At 41.8% G+C, this 18961-nt stretch overlaps 1 protein-coding gene across 7 annotated transcripts in view; it reads right to left on the minus strand.

Moving 5' to 3' along the window:
* LOC133225774 (SAM and SH3 domain-containing protein 1-like) overlaps nucleotides 1–18961 on the minus strand; it is a 546087-nt gene that overhangs the window by 92602 nt on the left and 434524 nt on the right. For 5 of the 7 annotated variants that reach the window (XM_061378537.1, XM_061378535.1, XM_061378540.1 and 2 more), the window contains one exon: nucleotides 2447–2575. In XM_061378537.1, coding sequence (XP_061234521.1) covers nucleotides 2447–2575 — 129 coding nt within the window. Of the gene's footprint in view, nucleotides 1–2446; nucleotides 2576–6283; nucleotides 6370–7256; nucleotides 8349–18961 lie in introns of those variants that run through there. The other 2 variants (XM_061378542.1, XM_061378541.1) reach the window with 2 other exon arrangements.

Below are 18961 nucleotides of genomic sequence, written 5' to 3' on the forward strand. Positions count from 1 at the left end.
GGAGTTTTTATGAGAACCACGATTCTGTGCTATCAGCTTCTTTGAACAGAAGCTTCAAGGGTCTGTCTACAAAGGGCTTTCATGTAATAGCCTCTTGTTTAACACTTGGAACTTCTTGGCAGCAACAGATCTGCAAAATACTTCTTTTTTTCCCATTTAAAAATAAAGAAGGAACTAGCAAGCTTCAGTGGGACAGAGGAGATGATTTTCTCTGCAGCCATTCATTGTGTAACTATAGTATGTAACCATACAAGCTCTGGAAGCCTCTCAGCTGCTAAACTGGAACCCCAATAAGAAAGTAGCCTTAAGTAATCCATGTCATCATGTACAGCTGCTAAAACAAGACTCTGTGCTGGTAGTCACTACTAGGATCCGGAGAAGCAAGGAAGCGAAGGTAGAAGACACACAACTTCAGTTCCCCGATTCGTCTTGAAGGATTTGATCTGGTAGAGGAACTGCAGAACTGTGGTTGGATCCCATGCTGGTTCTGCCACAGTGCTGTGCCTCAGTAGATGTATTAACCATACTTTGGTTGTTCTACCAAAGTCACCACCAGATCAAAACTGTGACCAAAAAAACCACACACACACCAAACAAAAAACCAAACAAACAAACAAAAAAAAAATTCCTTCAGTAACCTGTTTTCTGAGAGATGAGACTTGAAGGAAAGATGATACTTGAAGGAAAGTACGTTAAAACATACGATACTGTTGGGAAACACAGACTTAGCACTGAAGACCTAACAGAGCAGACTTAAAAGCTTTTTTATCTGTCACAGATGATCATGATGAATGTTATGAAAAGTAACAAAGAAGTCTGCAATGAAAAAAAGCACAAGCAATCAGTAATACATAGATATGTACCATAAGTACTGACAAACATTCACTACTGTTACAGGACAGTAAGGAAATTGTCCAGCAAGTGAAAACACATGATGTTTTTGCAATAGGCCTCTTAAGAGGCTCTTTCTTAAACCTAACAAAAATGAGGTACGGAGGTGACCCATAGTCACTTATTTTCAGCTAAAGTGGGAGTCCCCAGGCAGTCCACACAGCTAAACAGATGAAAAAACAGCTAGTTGGGCTTTAAGAGTAGTGTTGAATGTGCTGTACTTGAAAGCCAGGTACAAGCAGAGTAGTACAGGGGCCTATCCTGCTAGATACTCCAGGAGGAAATAGGTAATGGATGATGCCCACCTCAGGCTGCAGTCAATATGCTTGAGGGCAGGGTTGCTCTGTGGAAAAGGCATGGAGGACAGTAGGCTTGGCACAAGCCAGCAGCATGCCTGGGCAGCAATGACAGCCAGCAGCATCACACACCATGTCAACAGCAGTGTAGCCAGGAGATAGAGGGAAGTAATCCTTCCCCTTCCCTGGCACCTCTCAGACCATTCTTGGACTACCACTTCCAACTCTACAATCTTGTGTGCTAGGAATGTGTTGATAAACTTCAGTAGGTCTGTGGGGAGCCACCAAAGTGCTCAAGGACTTGAGCCCTTGGCTTACAAGAAGAGCTGGGAGATTCACCCTGGAGAAGAGACACCTTCAATGAGGCTTTTACTGGCAGCCTGCTGGTACCTATGGGAAGGTTATCAAACAGATGAAGCCTGGCTCTTCACAGAAGTGGTGCATGGCATGAGAATGAGAGACAACAGTTATAAATTGTCATGGGGCTACTGCATAGAATATCAGGGGAAAAAAGTCCTGTTGAATGTACAAGCAGTCAAGCAGTACAACAAGCAGTACAAGCAGTCAAGCAGTAGAACAGGCTGCTCAGAGAGGCCTCAAAGCCTCCATCCTTGGAGGTCTTCACACCCAATCAGATAAACCCCTGAGCAATCTGGTCTGAATTCAGTGTTGACACTGCTTGAAGTTGAAGGTTGGCTTATAGGCCTCCCAAGGTCCCTCCACTCTTAAGGCTTCAGTGACTCAATGTCCCTTGCTACAGTTTCTGTAATGCATAATAATGGAAAAGGGTTTACAAAACTGAAGACTGCTTACATTTGGGAGCCTGAAACCAGTATGCACCTTGGACTTCTGAGAAGCAGTACTCTAACAGTTCATACAGTGCAATTGAAAAATAGAATGCAGTTTTGTTGTGCTCACACTCAAAGCATCTTGGAGCAAGGGAACGCTTTCATCAGACATGATCTTACTTCCAAGAGCTGAAGTTTGCAAGCAAATATGAGCAAGCAAAAGCACTTTAATTAAAAAAGAGCTAAGAAATGCAGACTCCGAGGCTTAATGAATCATAACAAATACTTAGAGAAACAACTAATCCTACTCATTTCCAAGTGTTTAATTGAGTTGGCTGAAATGTTTGTGTGCATGAACACAATCACGTAGTTAATTTCCCTGTGTAGAACTCTTCAAGCTGAGATACCAATTCTTCATCTGAGGCATGAATGGCAATCATTTGTTAATGAAGTTGTAATTTCTCTACATACCATATCAAGGTCTTGGGAAACCCTCCGTTTCCGCAGCTCTTCCATCCTCTCACACACATCCGTGAAACAAGTGTTATAGTAGTCTGCATACTGCTGTGCCAGGTCATCAATATTTCCCAGTGACCCATCCTATGGTGGAGACAGAAGAAAGAAAGAGGTTAATTTTAAAATTCTAATTTAACAGTAACATAACAGCACAACCCTGAGGGAGACCCCCTTCCTGCACCACATCCAGCACACAGGTCTTGGGTCATCCTCTCAATCCCTAGCCCCAAGCATGCTAACAGGCCAGAACAGTTTGGAAAAGCAATACCACAGCAGCTCTTCAGAAACAGGTGGGACCTTCCTAATTCCTACACAGAGAGAGAAGGCAGAGACAGCAATGCACGACAGTGGAACAACATATCCCCAGGCACTATCTGCCTCAATTCCTTCCCACCCATATATATTCATATTCCATCTGGTTCTCCCAAGCAGCTGCCCACTCATCCAATAATCAGTCATTACGTACATTTCACTGACCTTATTTACTTGGGAGTAGCCCTGCTTCCTTTGACAATGACTAACAGCAATTTAAAATATTAAACTTCTTGCCTATAAGCACAATCAGCCAGACTGCAAACAATTCCAGCCAAATGACTTTAACAGGCACATTTATGCCGCCCACAAAGACACTCTGCCAGCTGGTCTTTTAAGATATACTGGAGGCAGAAACATGGTTTGCGCAGTCCCAGGAGCTAGGGGCTGCTAGGCAGGATTGCTACATTGTTAATGAATTAGCTACAGCCAGGAAGCTAATTGCAATCATCTGTTAATTATGCCTGAAATTAATCGTTTTAAATGATGGATAAATAAGGGGGAAAATGCAAAACAAAACAAAAAAAAGAGGCTGAATTTTAAGCAGCATGAGAAATCCTTCTAAACTTCAGGTAGGTATGCCATAGAGGACTGAACAAGGGGGTGGGCAGGGGGAATTGCCCATTTTGTTTGGTACAACATGCACACAATCAAAATAGATCCAAAAGATGGGATGGAGTAATTTTGTTCTCTATCTGCCTAATTTATTAAAGAACACACATGTTACTGTATACATTCTTTAAAAGGAAACAATCTATGCTATGTGTATATTCTGAAAGAACAAGAGTACACTTGCAGTGTTGTTTCCTTGTTGCTGTTAACAGATGCAAAACAAACTTATCTCTTGAATATTAAGAAAAAACTAAGCAATTAAGAAATAATTTAATGCTAATAATATATACATTGCAATGCAAACTTCTAGCATACACGCTAGGAGGAAATCTTCTAATTATCAGCCACACCTTACTATCTATACCAGATTGCCATTGGTATAGGTCTTGACTATGCAGAAGAGGCAGCTCTGCTCTAATAAGGTAGGACTTCCAGAGAACTGAAAACACCCTTGCCCCTATTCCAGTTCAAAACAGATTGAAAACCTATTAAATCTCAGATTCTGTGAAACACACTCCTTTTTTGAAAAAAGTGCAATTCCAACCGTGCAATAGGTATCTCAAATTCCACATTCCCCAAATTCAGAACAGACTGCAGTTTCTTAAAACTTCTGAGTACAGTACAGGTGGAAAATAACTTGTGTGTCACCTGTTGGAGCAAGAGAAGCAAATTAACTATGCTAAATATATATGTATGTACACACCCTCCTCTATGAAGGTACATATACATACCTATGTATTTTTTACTCTCTTTCTTATCTCTCAACATGCTAAAGATCTCAAACAGGAGATTTTTCAAATATCAAAAGATCAGGTTCAAAAAGGGCAAGAAGGAGGACCCGGGTAACTATAGACCGGTCAGCCTCACCTCCATTCCTGGGAAAGTGATGGAACACCTTATCCTTGGTGCCATCTTAAGGCATATCAAGGATAAGAGGGTTATGAGGAGCAGTCAACATGGCTTCACCAAGGGGAAGTCATGCTTGACCAATCTCGTAGCCTTTTATGAGGAAATAACACAGTGGATGGATGATGGCAGAGCGGTGGATGTGGTCTACCTTGACTTCAGCAAAGCGTTTGACACGGTCTCCCACAGCATCCTTGCAGCTAAATTGAGGAAGTGTGGTCTGGATGATCGGGTAGTGAGGTGGACTGTGAACTGGCTGAAGGAGAGAAGCCAGAGAGTTGTAGTCTATGGGGCGGAGTCTAGTTGGAGGCCTGTATCTAGTGGAGTGCCTCAAGGGTCGGTACTGCGACCAGTATTATTTAATATATTCATCAATGATTTAGATGAGGGAATTGAGTGTACTATCAGCAAGTTTGCTGATGACACTAAGCTGGGATGGTTGGCCGACATGCCAGAAGGCTGTGCTGCCATTCAGCGAGACCTGGACAGGCTGGAGAGTTGGGCGGGGAATAACTTGATGAAATATAACAAGGGAAAGTGTAGAGTCCTGCATCTGGGCAGGAACAACCCCAGGTTCCAGTATAGATTGGGGAACGACCTGTTAGAGAGCAGTGTAGGGGAGAGGGACCTGGGGGTCCTAGTGAACGACAGGGTGACCATGAGCCGACACTGTGCCCTTGTGGCCAAGAAGGCCAATGGCATCCTGGGGTGTATTAGAAGGGGGGTGGTTAGTAGGTCGAGAGAGGTCCTCCTTCCCCTCTACTCTGCCCTGGTGAGACCTCATCTGGAATATTGTGTCCACTTCTGGGCCCCTCAGTTTAAGAAGGACAGGGACCTGCTGGAGAGAGTCCAGCACAGGGCAACTAAGATGGTTAAGGGAGTGGAGCATCTCCCTTATGAGGAAAGACTGAGGGAGCTGGGTCTCTATAGTTTGTAGAAGAGGAGACTGAGGGGTGACCTTATTAGTGTATATAAATATATAAAGGGGGAGTGTCACGAGGATGGAGCCAGGCTCTTCTCAGTGGCAAACAATGATAGGACAAGGGGCAATGGGTGCAAACTGGAACACAAGAGGTTCCACTTAAACTTGAGAAGAAACTTCTTCTCAGTGAGGGTGACAGAACACTGGAACAGGCTGCCCAGGGAGGTTGTGGAGTCTCCTTCTCTGGAGACATTCAAAACCCGCCTGGACACGTTCCTGTGTAACCTTATCTAGGTGTTCCTGCTCTGGCAGGGGGATTGGACTAGATGATCTTTTGAGGTCCCTTCCAATCTCTAACATACTGTGATACTGTGATTACTGCAAATACACTTCTGGGAACTTCAGATTCTCCAGAGCTTCAGACAAACAACACCGCTAAACAAGCATACAGCTTATGAAGACAAAACAACGACATCTTTCAGAGCATGATAGTGCTACCCTGCCGTTCTTCCAGAGCAGGGGTACCACCTGCTTAGTGAGCAGCAAGAGTAAATCTTCCTCCAGCCACCTCTCTGCCATCTATTGCTTTCCAGCAATCTGGGAAAGAAACTGACTTTCTGCCCATGCCACAACCTCCACACATCTGCCTGTGAAACTGGACTTTCTTCCAGTGGTTGAGGGCATGCTTGCTGATCCCACAGGCACAATGAGCTGCTTTCACTAGGTCTGCACCCTCAGTAGGAATTAACTAATGCTACAGTGCTGCAACCCCAAAACTTAGCCTTTGTTTGCTTGCTGTTGCAGACAATAAGAAAACCTGTATGATTTCCAAACAGATGGCATGACATCTGAACCCCAGCCACCCCATCGTAACATCCCTCTCTCAGGGCTACAAAAAAATCCCACTTTGGAGTATCTTCCCCAACCAGTTTGTTTATTCCTTGGTAAGATTTACCAGGTAAGAGTGTAGGAGCTGGAAACAGTAATAATACACAGACAAGAGGGGAAACTATTGCTTTATTAGAACAATATGAAATTACCTTTCTACTTTATCAGTCCGTCTTCTCCTTCCATTCTGCAAACTGTTATATTTCATATAGTAAACGTGCCCAGATACAGGTACAACCTGTGACGACGGCTGTGAGAAGGGGAGGCCATGATGGGAGTCGATGAGGAGAGAACAGGGTCAGCCTTGACGGGAGTTTGTGAGGGGAGAGGAGAGGCGGTTGTGAGAGAAGATCATGAAGGGAGGGCAGGGGAAGCCATGAGGGGAGACTGCGAGGGGAGAGCAGGGGTGGTTCTGAGGGAAGATCATGAGGGGACAGGAGGCACCGCTGTGAGGGGAGAGGTGGGGCAGTTGTGAGGGGAAATCGTGAGAAGGCAGGAGGGGCAGCCTCAAGGGGATATCACGAGGGGACAGAGGGGATAGCAATGAGGAGTGATGGTGAGCAGAGAGCAAGGGTGGCCATGAGGGAAGATTATGAGGGGAAAGGTAGGGTAGTTGTGAGGTGAGCTCATGAGGTGAGAGTAGGGGCAGGCACGGGGTTTGAGGGGCGGCCATGGGCCACGAGGGGTAACCGTGAGATCTTGTGGGAAGATGAGGTATGGCCACAAGGCGTAGGAACAGCAGCTATATAGTGTGGACCACTGTGAGGGGGCAGATGAGGGGTGGCTGTGACTGGAGATCATAAGCGGCAGTCATAAGGGGAGATCAGTTTACGCCTAGTGACATGGTTTAGTGTTGGGTTTGACAGTCCTGGACTGAGTTGGGCTCGATGATCTTACAGGTCTTTTCCAAACTAGTTGATTCTATGACTGATATACTCCAGATCCAAACATATCACGTGAACTTTAGCTTATGAGAGCTGTGTGGAGTTGAGGTAAGGATAGCAGCACACAGCAGTGCTTCTCGGCACACCTTCCCACCACCTCCTCTGGTGCATGGTCACAGACTGCTCCAGGATACCAATGGTGCTGCGCAATGGATCTGACAAGTGCTCATTTTTCACTTACATTAGCATGCAGTTTGCTGTGCTTTTTTTAAAGATGGTCTCTAGAAGGCTGAAGGCTTGCAACTGTCCCCTAACAAAATTAGCTCAATTGCTAGACCCAATTAAAGCCTGTGGAACGCATGTGGCCCCACTGCCAGTGAGCATGTGACTACAAAGAAAGGCCTATTCACAATCAGCCCCGTCTGCCAGTGCTGCACTGTCCAGAGAAGTTGAGCTGCAGGCATCAGCCTGACCGACTGACAGAAGGAATTGTCAGTGCTCCGGATTCACTTAGAGGCTATGCTCCAAACACAGCTCATGCCAGGTCTCTGGGGAAGACTAGTCCTGTGTGAACACAAGCTTCATGTCCAAAAAATGTTGAAGGAACAGAAAAACCATAAGATCTTAGGAGATGAGAACTGGTAACTGAAACATATTGCAACTCTGCCATACACTTTTGCTGGGTTATCAGACCAAGGGCAGCTAGCTTTAGGAGATAACCATTCCACGAAAGCGGCACACAACCTCCCAGCTAGATGCAGACAGCTTTGGGGTTTGAAGTCTCTAGCTTTGAAAAATGAGAACAAAAATACAAACATTTGCATTTACATCTCAGCTTGCCAGGAAGTTGTAGTGGAAGATGACAACTGAATCATTTCTTTCTATGGCAAAGAGCTTCTTTTATGAGCTTATGTGTACAGGTATCCAAAAAGCATTACTTTTGCTGAAAGAAACACAGATAACCAAATCAATCTAAGCCAAAGACAGCAAGTATTTCACGCCTTGCAGCACCCACTCATGTGACATGTGAGGAAATGATGCAATAACTTAACAAAAGATTGTATGACTGACTTATATCACCTCTAATTTTATTCCTCTATATAGTTATAAGTAGGAATCCTCCACCCACCTCCTTTATTCCTCAAATGCTATTAAAAGTATGGCAAAACTAAAAGAGAAGATGCTTCACTTTTCTAACCCACTGATAATGGCAGGGGGGATCTACTTTAGAGATCAAACTACAAGTAATGAGATGAATTTTGAACTACATCATTTTGTCTGTCTATTCATTGACTGCTACCTTGTCCAAACAATTCTAAACTCTCACTCAAAATCACCATCAGCTCCATGTACTATTTTTTCGGGGGGGGGGTAGATTTTAAAATATTTATATGCAAAGCATAAGCTCTAGCTTGAGAAGTCATTCATTCCCTTACAGAGTCAAACGAATTGTCCAAAATGTCTTAAAAATATCCCCAGCTTTGTTATAAAATAGAACAATAAAAGCATTCATAACTAATAATATTTTTAAATATTACTGATGCATAAAGAATTACATATTACGGATACATAAAGCATAAAAGCCAATGTTAATTTTAATAAGTTCCTTTTGCTTTCTTGCTTTCCTCATTTGGCTTGCATATGATTTTTAAGATAATAGAAAAAAAATTCTTCTTATTAAGAGCCCTACACACTGTCGTCTCGATTTTAATACTAATACAACAGGGTCTCAGTAAAGATGGACTGTCATTTTAGTTTCACGGGTAGGAAAAAAAGCATACAGTTATTTGATACCAGAAATCATAAACCACTGAAATGTTTAATGTTATGTGCCACTATCTCATTTTGGTACAGGTCCCATACTTGAAATAGCTTATGAGAGCAATAAATAAGCTCCCCAGCTTTCAAATTTATTCCTACCACTGTATCTATCATTCAGTAGCAACTGATGTGCTCTTAACTGCTTTAGGTCAGTAATATTTTTAAAACCAAGACCTCATAATAAACTCTTTCTCATTTTGTTACAAATTTCACAGTTAAACAAAGCCCTACCATGAAGACTCCTTTGCACCAGTTGTGTTTATTACCATACAAACTGCAATGTTCCAGCTATATAATCTCACAGATCTCTGGTGGAAAAAATTCATACGCAACACAAATAGTGAGCAGAAATATCATTCTTGAAATGCTTTAATTTATTCGTAAAAAGTTAGAACATGTTTCTCCTAAGACTTCACTACTGCCTGACAGCTTTCCATAGAATAGTCTCATAGCCAGGGAAGTAAACAACCCACTAGTTTTAAAGGATTAAATGTAAAATGAAGATTTAATAAAATAGTCTAATGAAAACAGAAGTTACCTCAGATTTCTATTTTCTGTTGTCAAATGTGTTCCTAAATTTCCATCTTATAATGTATGCATGCAACATTTTTTGGCATCATAAAACACAGAGTAAATGATGAATTGCCCTGGAATTCCCAGAGAATTAGTTCTGATATGCATGTGAATACCAAAGGAATCCATCGGGATTCCTGTTAATGGAGTGACTACAAAGAAAAGTTGGAACGATTTGACACTTATTATAAAGTTAGTATTTATCGGTCACTGCACATCAGTTAGTTTAATGTGCTGGCAAAATCCTTTGTATCTGACATCTGCAAGTGTAAAGGAGAAAAATGTTCTGTTGGAGAGTTCTGCTGGAAATAAAATTAAGTAAAAACACATTCATATTTAAATACTAGTAATAAAAAAAATCCACTATTAGCTAAGGAGGAATAATGGAATTTGCTAGGTAACATATACATTTCATGAACCTGCATACAAACCGAAATACCAGGCAGTGGCACAGCATACATACTTTCTGCATAAATTTTCATGAAGAATAAGCTTTAGAAAAAGCTACCTGAGTTTGTGCTTTTCTATCTCAGATTCTGCAAAAATGTAATACAAAACTACATATTCCAGCATATCCTAGTCCTATTCCAACCGCTGTTAGGAAAGCCAGGAAATAGGTCTTGATTATCAGATGTATGTGCTCACTCTCTAAGACATCAGGTGAAATCTATGCAACTGCACAAATCTCAAAACTGTAAAAAAAGGCGTGCATGCCACAAGCCTGTTTGGTCAGGGAGACAGATGGGTCTCCATCTGCACATGGCAATGCAGATTACAGCATACAATGTACTATACAAGTTCCTAACTTAAAAACTAATCAGCTATGGCCACAGCACATGCATAAACTGGGAGGTTAGGAAGAGGTCGGAAACCGTAAGGGAGAAGATCTGACTTTTTCTTATTGAAGTATAAATGTACGTGGAAAGGGCACACACAAAGGGAAGATGGTCTTTCACAATTCTGCAATCATGCCCAAGCAAAGGCATATTTTTGACCGTCACAGCCCAAGATGAGAAAAATCCATTTCCATGCCTGAAACACAGGACTACTGTGTGGAGAGTCACTGTAAACATTAGCAGCTTATTGCTGGCAGTTGATCTTAACAGGGACGCCTACCAAAAATCTGTGGAACACGGCCCTGCATTTCAATAATACCTTTGGTTTGGATAGCTGTAAGAAGTACATAAATGAAAGCCAGAATGCCGGCCAGAGCAAACAGGCTTGTTTGGGGAGGGGAAAACGGTAAGAGGCAGGAGGGACTAAAAAGTGGTGAAATGAGAACATGCACTGAAAGAAAACATGTCTGTACCTAATAAACACAGTTTTCAACAGGACTTCATACCTACATAGCAAACAAGATGTTTAAAGTCAAGCAGAACTAGCTTACCTAGAAAGCAAAGGTTGCTCAGATTTGCATGGGGCAATTTTGACTAAGATACCAGTCCTGGTTTAGATATTTTTCCTAACACAGGGTCATGAAAGCTTGAGTAACTTGTGCATCCTTCCCTAGGCAATCCTGAACTAGCAGTGTACCTCTCTGCACCCCAAAATATACTAATACATGAATTCAGGCTACAGGTAATTAATCTGACACTGTATTTCATGTTCTTCCACAGCTCTTTCTAAGTAGGCAGATTTAAACCAGATCCAAACCTTCTCGAAATAAGAGTCACACCTATGTTTACCTCTCTGTCTAGGGCTTGTGTCTCAATTTCCTGCAGTAATACTGACTTGCATAATGATGACAGGCATGCATAAGGAAAACCTGTGGAGCTCGATAACAACTGTGTCTTTTAACTGTTTCTGATCCTCTTACTTGCTCCTTGGTAGCAATTTATTTCTGCCAGGATTAAGGCTGATGTTTGGCCTTCTGGCTTAACTTCAAAACAGTTGCCATTAAAACTGAACCCGACAAGCTGCTACAGAAACATTCTCTTCTTTTCCTAGGGCTTAGAAAGGACAATCTTCTATTCAGCAGAACTAACAATTCCACCATCCATGAAGCGACAGGTTCAAAGTCCGTCTTGACAGTCAGCGAGGTCAGAAATGTGAATGAGTCAGAAAAGCATGAAGCCAAGCAGCCCAGTGCTTGCCTTGATATTCAGGGTAAGGCATAAAATACTTAGTGTAGAAGTCATGACATTTTTATATTGAGAACAGCTATTTTAGAGAATACTGAAGGGTTGTCATGGTTCCCTTGACCTCTCTATAGCTGGATGCTGTGAGAACAAAGACAACATATAGATGAAACTGATTCAATAGAAGACCTTCTATTAATTTTTATGGCATCTGAGGGTTAAGTCATTAAGCTATACAGCTTTACAGAGTTACAAAAATAGATCTAATAAAATTGTGCCAAGCTCTCTGCAGCATGGTTAAAACAGTTCTACATTCTGTACAATAAGCAGAATGCACAATGGTACAGTTTGATATCAAAGCTTTTGCATCAGTTACATGAAATAACTGATGCACCCAACTGAGTTCAGAGCACAGTCACCCTAGACCCAGAAACTTTATATTAAACCACAGAGCTGTGTAAGCTTTTCCTAATTCAGATGAAATCTTGCCCTATCTTTACATCAAAACAAACTTTTCCCCTTTTCAAAATTCTGCAATTAAAGTGCACCATCAGCAATATAATCTTTTTTCCTCTAATTTTTCACTGTAAAGCCCTAAAATCTTTGTCAAGAAGGTGCAATAAAGCATCTCTGGAAAAGCAATCTGAATGTAATTTACATTTTTCCTTTTGAAAATTAAAGTAAACTTGAAAGCACATGTTGGGATCCCTCTCTCTGACATGCAACCAAGGAAGTCCTCTATGTAAAAAAATTAAAATATGTGTGTGTAACAAAAAAGTTGCATCTATGCAAATATACATTCCAATGTACTTAAAAAGTAGGTATCTATCACAAGTAGAGCCAGCTCTTTCACACGCTCATTATCTTGACAGACAAGATTACATGCAAATTTTATTCTCATATTATAAGGGTGCTTTGAAACATTAATTCAAAGCACCCTTAATGTCCAGCTTCCCTAATAATAGTATGTTATCTTCTATCCTCCTTTTCCTGAGGTGATGTACACTAAGTTCATCAAAATGTAACTTCTTGTCTGCTCTGATACCTGCCAGGCCACCAGTACCCACACCAGGCTGGTCAGCAGTCAGGCACAAATTATCATTGCCAGCTTGTAAAGCAGAGTAACTCCTCCTTCATCCACGTAATAGCTGCACCTGAGATCACCTCTCATTAGTTTTGTTTCCCTTGTTCTTGCTGCCTCCTCCTTCTGCACACTGTGCTTGCTGAGACACTTCCCTCAAATGCATCTCTTCGTGCACACCAGCTGCAGTAGGCTTCTATCCTGACACTCGGAAGCAAACGGTAAAAAGAAGAATGGCAAGAATTAAGAAATTAACATGTGATATGAAATTAATACGTGATTAAAGCACTATCAAGGAGATAGAGATGAATTTCTTGTTTCAGAATTGAGACGTTTTAACACACATTATGGGGTAGCTTCATGTTAATTTAGTCTAATGAAATAGATACCCCAAAACCAAAAATCTTAAGCAGATGATGAAATAAATCTTTTATTTCAGTGTGCTTGCCAGAAGAGTTGCAATAGTGAAGGAGGTCTCAATAAAATTTGTGTCTTTTCTTTATATTTAGTAGTAACACAGCATGACAAGAACAAATCTTCTGTAACAAAAAAACCCAAACTAAACATCAAACTAACAGGAAACATGTAAAGAAAACAAACAAACAACCCCACAAAACAATAAACAAAAAATCAACAAACAGAATAAACCCACAAAAATTGGATATTTAAAGACAAAAATTGAGAACAGCATCTCAGAACCATTGCATAAACTCAGCAAGCCTAGTATTTCCTAAGGAGTTAAAGTTGCATGGTAGATTCAGAGAAAGCAAACTTTGGTTATGTTTATGTCCAAGCATAGTTAAAACCGATTTCTACTTTATGCCAGTAATCACTAAGAGACCTTCCCTTATAGACAGGCATGTTGGTAAAACACAATAAAACAATAAAATGCAGTCATCTAAGTGAATGAGCCATAATCACTCTCAGGTCCTATCTAACAAGGATTCTGCTGTATGAAATTCTGGCTTCATTTTTGACTTGGGGGGGGAGAACAAAAGTGAGAAACTACTGTAAAATAAGGTTTTCACTATGAACATACTCTTAGGAGTATGCTGAGAAGCATGCAAAGGGTGATTTTATTTGAGGAATAGGCAGTTATTATTCTACAGGTTTTGCAACTCTGCCTGTAAGTCAACCTCCACATATGAACGACATCCAGAATATTAATACCATCTATTGGTACACTAATATTCTGCTCCTATATGGGATTTTATTCTAACCTAATCTTTTTATCCTGTAAATGAAGGACCTTAACATTACAAAACATTATGGAAAGGACTTACCAAACTTTGAATTTGTATCTGTTGCATCAACACAGCAGTAAAACCTTTATAGCACCCAATACCCTACATATCGACCGCTCAAGTTAATTCTTCCTTGAAACACAATACAAATGGATTGCTAAGAGGTATACACATAAGGGACGTACTAATACTGAATGTAATTGTCACCACATTATCCATAGCAAAACAATTGCTTGTTTAGTAAATTAGGTCTTTATCCAGTTTCTCAGACCTTAAGTAGCTTCTCCAAATAAAATGCACTAGATTTGTTTTGGCTTACAAAATATCTGTTTTTCTTCTTTTCTGACACTATGAAACTCTTGCAATTTGTAATTTCTTTGTGGCAGAAATGGTATTTCATTCTGCCTTGTGCTAGGTGCTGTACAAAACCCCCAGTGACAGTGACAAGTATCTACTCTGAACTTTTTTACTCTCTACTCACATAATTTTTCCCAGTGTCAGTAGAAAATAACCATCTTTACCTTAAACTTTGCTGTGTTTCTCACCAGGACAGTTTGTCACAAGCAGGCCATATCTTGCCCAGAAAAGTTCACTCAAAAAAAAACCCAAACTTTTCCTCCTTTCTCTGTTCCCTCTGTCCATTTCCCTTGCTTCTTCAGTGTTCCACTGTGCATGCCACACACCTTTATTTCTACTTCTCTTGGTAGAGCTTTTCAAGAGCTAGGCCCAAGATCCTGAAAAGGTCTTCTGCTTGGCCCTCCCTAAGGACTCCAGCATCCCCCAGCCCACTGAAACCCAACAGGACTAGCTTCTGGATGCACCAATAAAGGAAGAGCCCTCCATGGCTTCCCTAATTTCTTACCATCTCAGCAGCCTCTTCTGCTCCACAGGGAAGGCAGTGCCCAGCAAGGCTTGGCGGGGATGCAGTTGCCCCAGGTTTCTTCTGGCTGGACACGCCAATTGCCTCATCTGCACTTACATGGCAAGGGCTACAGGGCAGCACCTCACCTTTATTCATGCAGCACCCAGCCCAGCAATGAGCAACCCAACATTAAGAAATGCTGCTATGCCTTTATGAAGCAGGGTGTGACAGTAAGTAACATTGCTTATTCCTCCATGTGCCAACCAAGAGGCTTACTTCCAAGAGACCAGGACTCTCATACTATCCATGTGAAGATTTTGGAAAGGGGGAAACAGAATCTTGGAGTATCTCCTTTCACCCCAAAATCCAGTTTTAGAAAGTGTGAAAAACTAATGTTCTGCACATCAAGGCATGACAAGGTCTCTCCTCTGTTTGGGGAGTAGGTACAGAAATCGATTGCCCTGGCTGCTGAGCCCAATGATACAGGGTACTGCGCACCCTGAAGACTCAGCCCTTGATTTATTGCTGCAAGCACAGAGGGCAGCCTACCTGTCACCTGTGGCAAACCAGGACATCAATGTTTAAACTACTATCTCAAACTACTGCTCTTTTACTTCTTCCTGCTAGGAATTCATCAGCTCGAAGCCTGGAGGATACACCCAGCACTTCTGTACCCAGGGACTAACCTCGCCTTCACTCCTACTGCTTCCTGACAGGCCCTCTTTTACCAGGAAAGGAAACAACCATAATTGAGCATGGCAGTGATCCATGTTTCCTCATGTGATGTTAGCAGCAGCAGAAATGGTTTCCCGTAGCTCCCGTTAGCCAGCTGCACCCAGGCTCCCCCCACTGATGCTGTCCTTCCTGCCTGCGCATGCTCCTGCCCCGCAAACCTTGGCTTCTGCAGGGACCAGGTGTTCAGCACTGGCACAGGCGCAGAGGGGCTCCTGCTCTTTGGTGGCATTAATAAACTAGCTTAAATAGACACCCTGCATTCATACAGGTAATGTAAAACCAGAAAGACTGATTCTGCCCTGCAGCACTTCAGTGAAGCACCAGCTTTTGACTCTAGCAGAAGTACAGTACTGTTAACATGCACTCTCCCACCACTGCAGGTAGCATATAGATGAACTAAATATAAAGCTACTCATGCAAAACTTCATGGCACTGGGCTCAGGTTTTTTATCACTTTAACTAAACATCTTGAAGTCTCTTTGGAGAGTGTTTTATTTAGAAGCAGTAATGCACAGTTATCAGGGGGGTTTGGTTCATTTAATTAAGCTAAATACAATTACACTCCAGTGTGTCTTAAAAGTGTAAGAATCTATTTAAATATTATTTAGATGCGTATCTTTTAACTACCACAGATTGCAAAGGGCTTCATGTTTATATCAATTAGGGATATCAACCTTGCAATAAGAGCTCTCTCTCTTGCCAATTTACAATCCTTTCTGCTCTGGGATCTCGTATTTTATTTGCTCATTTCCCTTTATCTGTGTACAGTGAAGATGGGCTTTCTGCATTCCTGTGTGCTCATATTGCTTCATCATTGCCAAAGTGCTTCCAAATTAGGCTAAATAGGTCACTTACCCAAATAAAAGAGAAGTATTTCTGCCTACCTACAGAGCAAATTCTACAGAGTCCAGGCTTCAATAACTTTGAGGTTGCCATATCTCCCAGGTGTTTCAAGGTATGTCTTTAAAGGGACAACATGCACTTTACTACCTACAGGAGCTCATCAATAAGCAGGATGCTATGTGCTTGTTTCAAGGAATTGCTTAAGCCTGTGCGTGCTGTCAGTTCAGTGGCTCTGCCCACTGAAAACAGACACAAGAACATGGAATGAAGCTGTGTCAGGGGAAGTTCAGATTGGATACTAGGAAAACATTCTTCACTGATAGGGTGGTCAGTCATTGGAGCAGGCTCCCCAGGGAAGCAGTCACACCACCAAACCCGTCAGAGTTCAAGGAGCATCTGGATGGCACTTTTAGTCATATGGTTTAGTTTTAGGTAGTTCTGTGAGGAGCTGGACTCAATGATCCTTATGGGTCCCTCACAACTTGGGATATTCTATGATTGTATGTTGCTTTCACTGGAGACTTGAATGCATTGATCAAGTATTGCCATAACAGACATGCACCTCTAACTGAAGTGTAAAACAATTTGAAGAGCCCCACATGGCTAAAGAGATCACAAAAAGCAGAAGCTGGCAGAACCCCAGTGTCAATAAACGTCACAAAAATCTCTACAAAACTCAGTAGCTGGTTCTGACTGATCCAAGGCCCTGAATCACACATTGAAAGACAACTGTAGATAAAAAACACTTGGACTTTGAGGGTAAGCCAAGTGCTCTATGCATAGCAACTTGAACATCAAAAGAGCATCTTGCTAACCAACCATTTGTCAGCAGAGTTGTCATGCCAAAGAAAAACATCTCACCTACCTGTAAAAGCAACTCTAAAATGAGAAGAAAGTGTCAGAAGGAAGACACTTCCTCATAGACTCTCCTTCTGATACGAAGAGACTGCAGTCTTGGGGAACATTGAACCATGAATGCAGCAAGAGCACCAGGACAACCCAAGTACAGGAGGCATCTGAGGCACCACAAAAACAGCAGAGAGTTCTCTGAGCAAAAGGAAGATATTACACCACTTTTCACATTATGCACCATTCTCAGTTTCAAATCATAGCAAATAAGCTGCCTCACTTGTAAGGAATCAGGACTTGAAGGGAAACAAAGATTTTGCTGTACGACTTTCTCAAGAAGAAAGGAGAATCGTATGTTTTTAGATGTGGTGATTTCTTCAAAGCTTTAAAGGTACAACCTGAAATGCAAAGGCTGGTTCAGAACGAGTTACATGTGAACAAGGAGTCAGGGCATCAGACTGTCTCTAGCAAAACAGCAAATCGGGCTCTCAGCCTGTTTTAGCTAACCAGCTCTCTGCTACAAATTACCTATTTGAAGCATCTGCTGGCAGTACCTGCATGGGATAATTTTATATGACTCACACACTCATCAAAGATTACCCACCTATAGTCTGTATTTGTCTTTAAGCAAAACCAAAACAAGGTGCAACCAACTAGACATGAAGGCTTACTTTGCTCTCTGATATCCCTACTCAGCACCTGCAGTGAGCCCTGTCATTTCTGAACCAGGCTTAAATCTCTATTATTTACTTCCTATGTGCTCCCTGCCCGTCCACACCATTCAGTCACCTCCTCTGGGCCTCCCCAAGGCCAGCCTGAGTGCTGACCTTCCCCTGCCAAAGCCTCAGTGCGTGCTCCAGCCATTTCCTGCCATGAAGGCAGCAATCCTTCCTTTCACACGATCCTCTTAAATCCCTCTTCCTAGCAGTTGCAAGTTACCCTGCTGAGCTGGGACTCTCTTTTCACTTTTCTAGCCACAGAAATACAGTTCTGGATACTGAGTCACTGCACTTCCATCCTTGTCAGCCTCCGTTTCCTCTTTGTATGAGAGGTATTTTCCTAAGAGAGGCATGAGTCTGAAGAAAAAGAATAAAACCCACATCATTGCTTTTTCTTTTTTTTTTTTTTCCAACTGCTCAAACACACACTGCAACAGATCTACCTAAAAACGGCAGAAGGGCCAGTGAGGAGGTAAGAAACCATTTTACTCCCCTCTCTTTTTAATGACACTTTTCAAAATAAGTAACTACCTGTAAGCATTTTGCAGTAGTTGGAATTAGGTTTGGCAGATGGAAAATGAAAATTTGTACAGTCTTTTGTATTCTAAGTACATTTGAGATGAAGATTAAAAACCACAAGTAACTTGGCAAAGATTACCTGAAGAACATACTGTTCTGTCAGAGAGAAAAAGCAACACTAAGAACATCACTTCTTTCTTTTCTCTTAATTTTGGCAATTAGGAACTCAGCCTTCACACTGACCAAACCCAGTGAGATTCATCATGAGTAGGTCTGTAAGAAGGATATGCAGAAGCATCTCTTTCCTCTCTCATTTATGCATGAACACACACCATATGCGGTATGAAGCTAGTCTTCATTGTCATGCCAATATTCTGATGAAGTCCATGACCTTATGTTCTCTTTTAACTTCCTGAGTTTAGCTACCTTCATGCAAAGCTTCAGTTTTACAAACCTAAGTTTATCCATCTGCACGTATATACTCGCTCCCAGACACAAAATCTAAACAATATATTGCTGGATCTGTACTGAACAAGAAACAATATACAACACTGAGCCAACACATCCCAGTACCCCTTCAATTCAGTACACAACAGAACGAGCCACCACAGCAGAGAGGGGC

Source organism: Neopsephotus bourkii, unplaced genomic scaffold (assembly GCF_033783945.1).
Source record: "Neopsephotus bourkii isolate Nb327-2 ecotype Australia unplaced genomic scaffold, CSIRO-AGI_Nbou_v1 NB_1767, whole genome shotgun sequence".
Lineage (NCBI taxonomy): Eukaryota > Metazoa > Chordata > Aves > Psittaciformes > Psittacidae > Neopsephotus > Neopsephotus bourkii.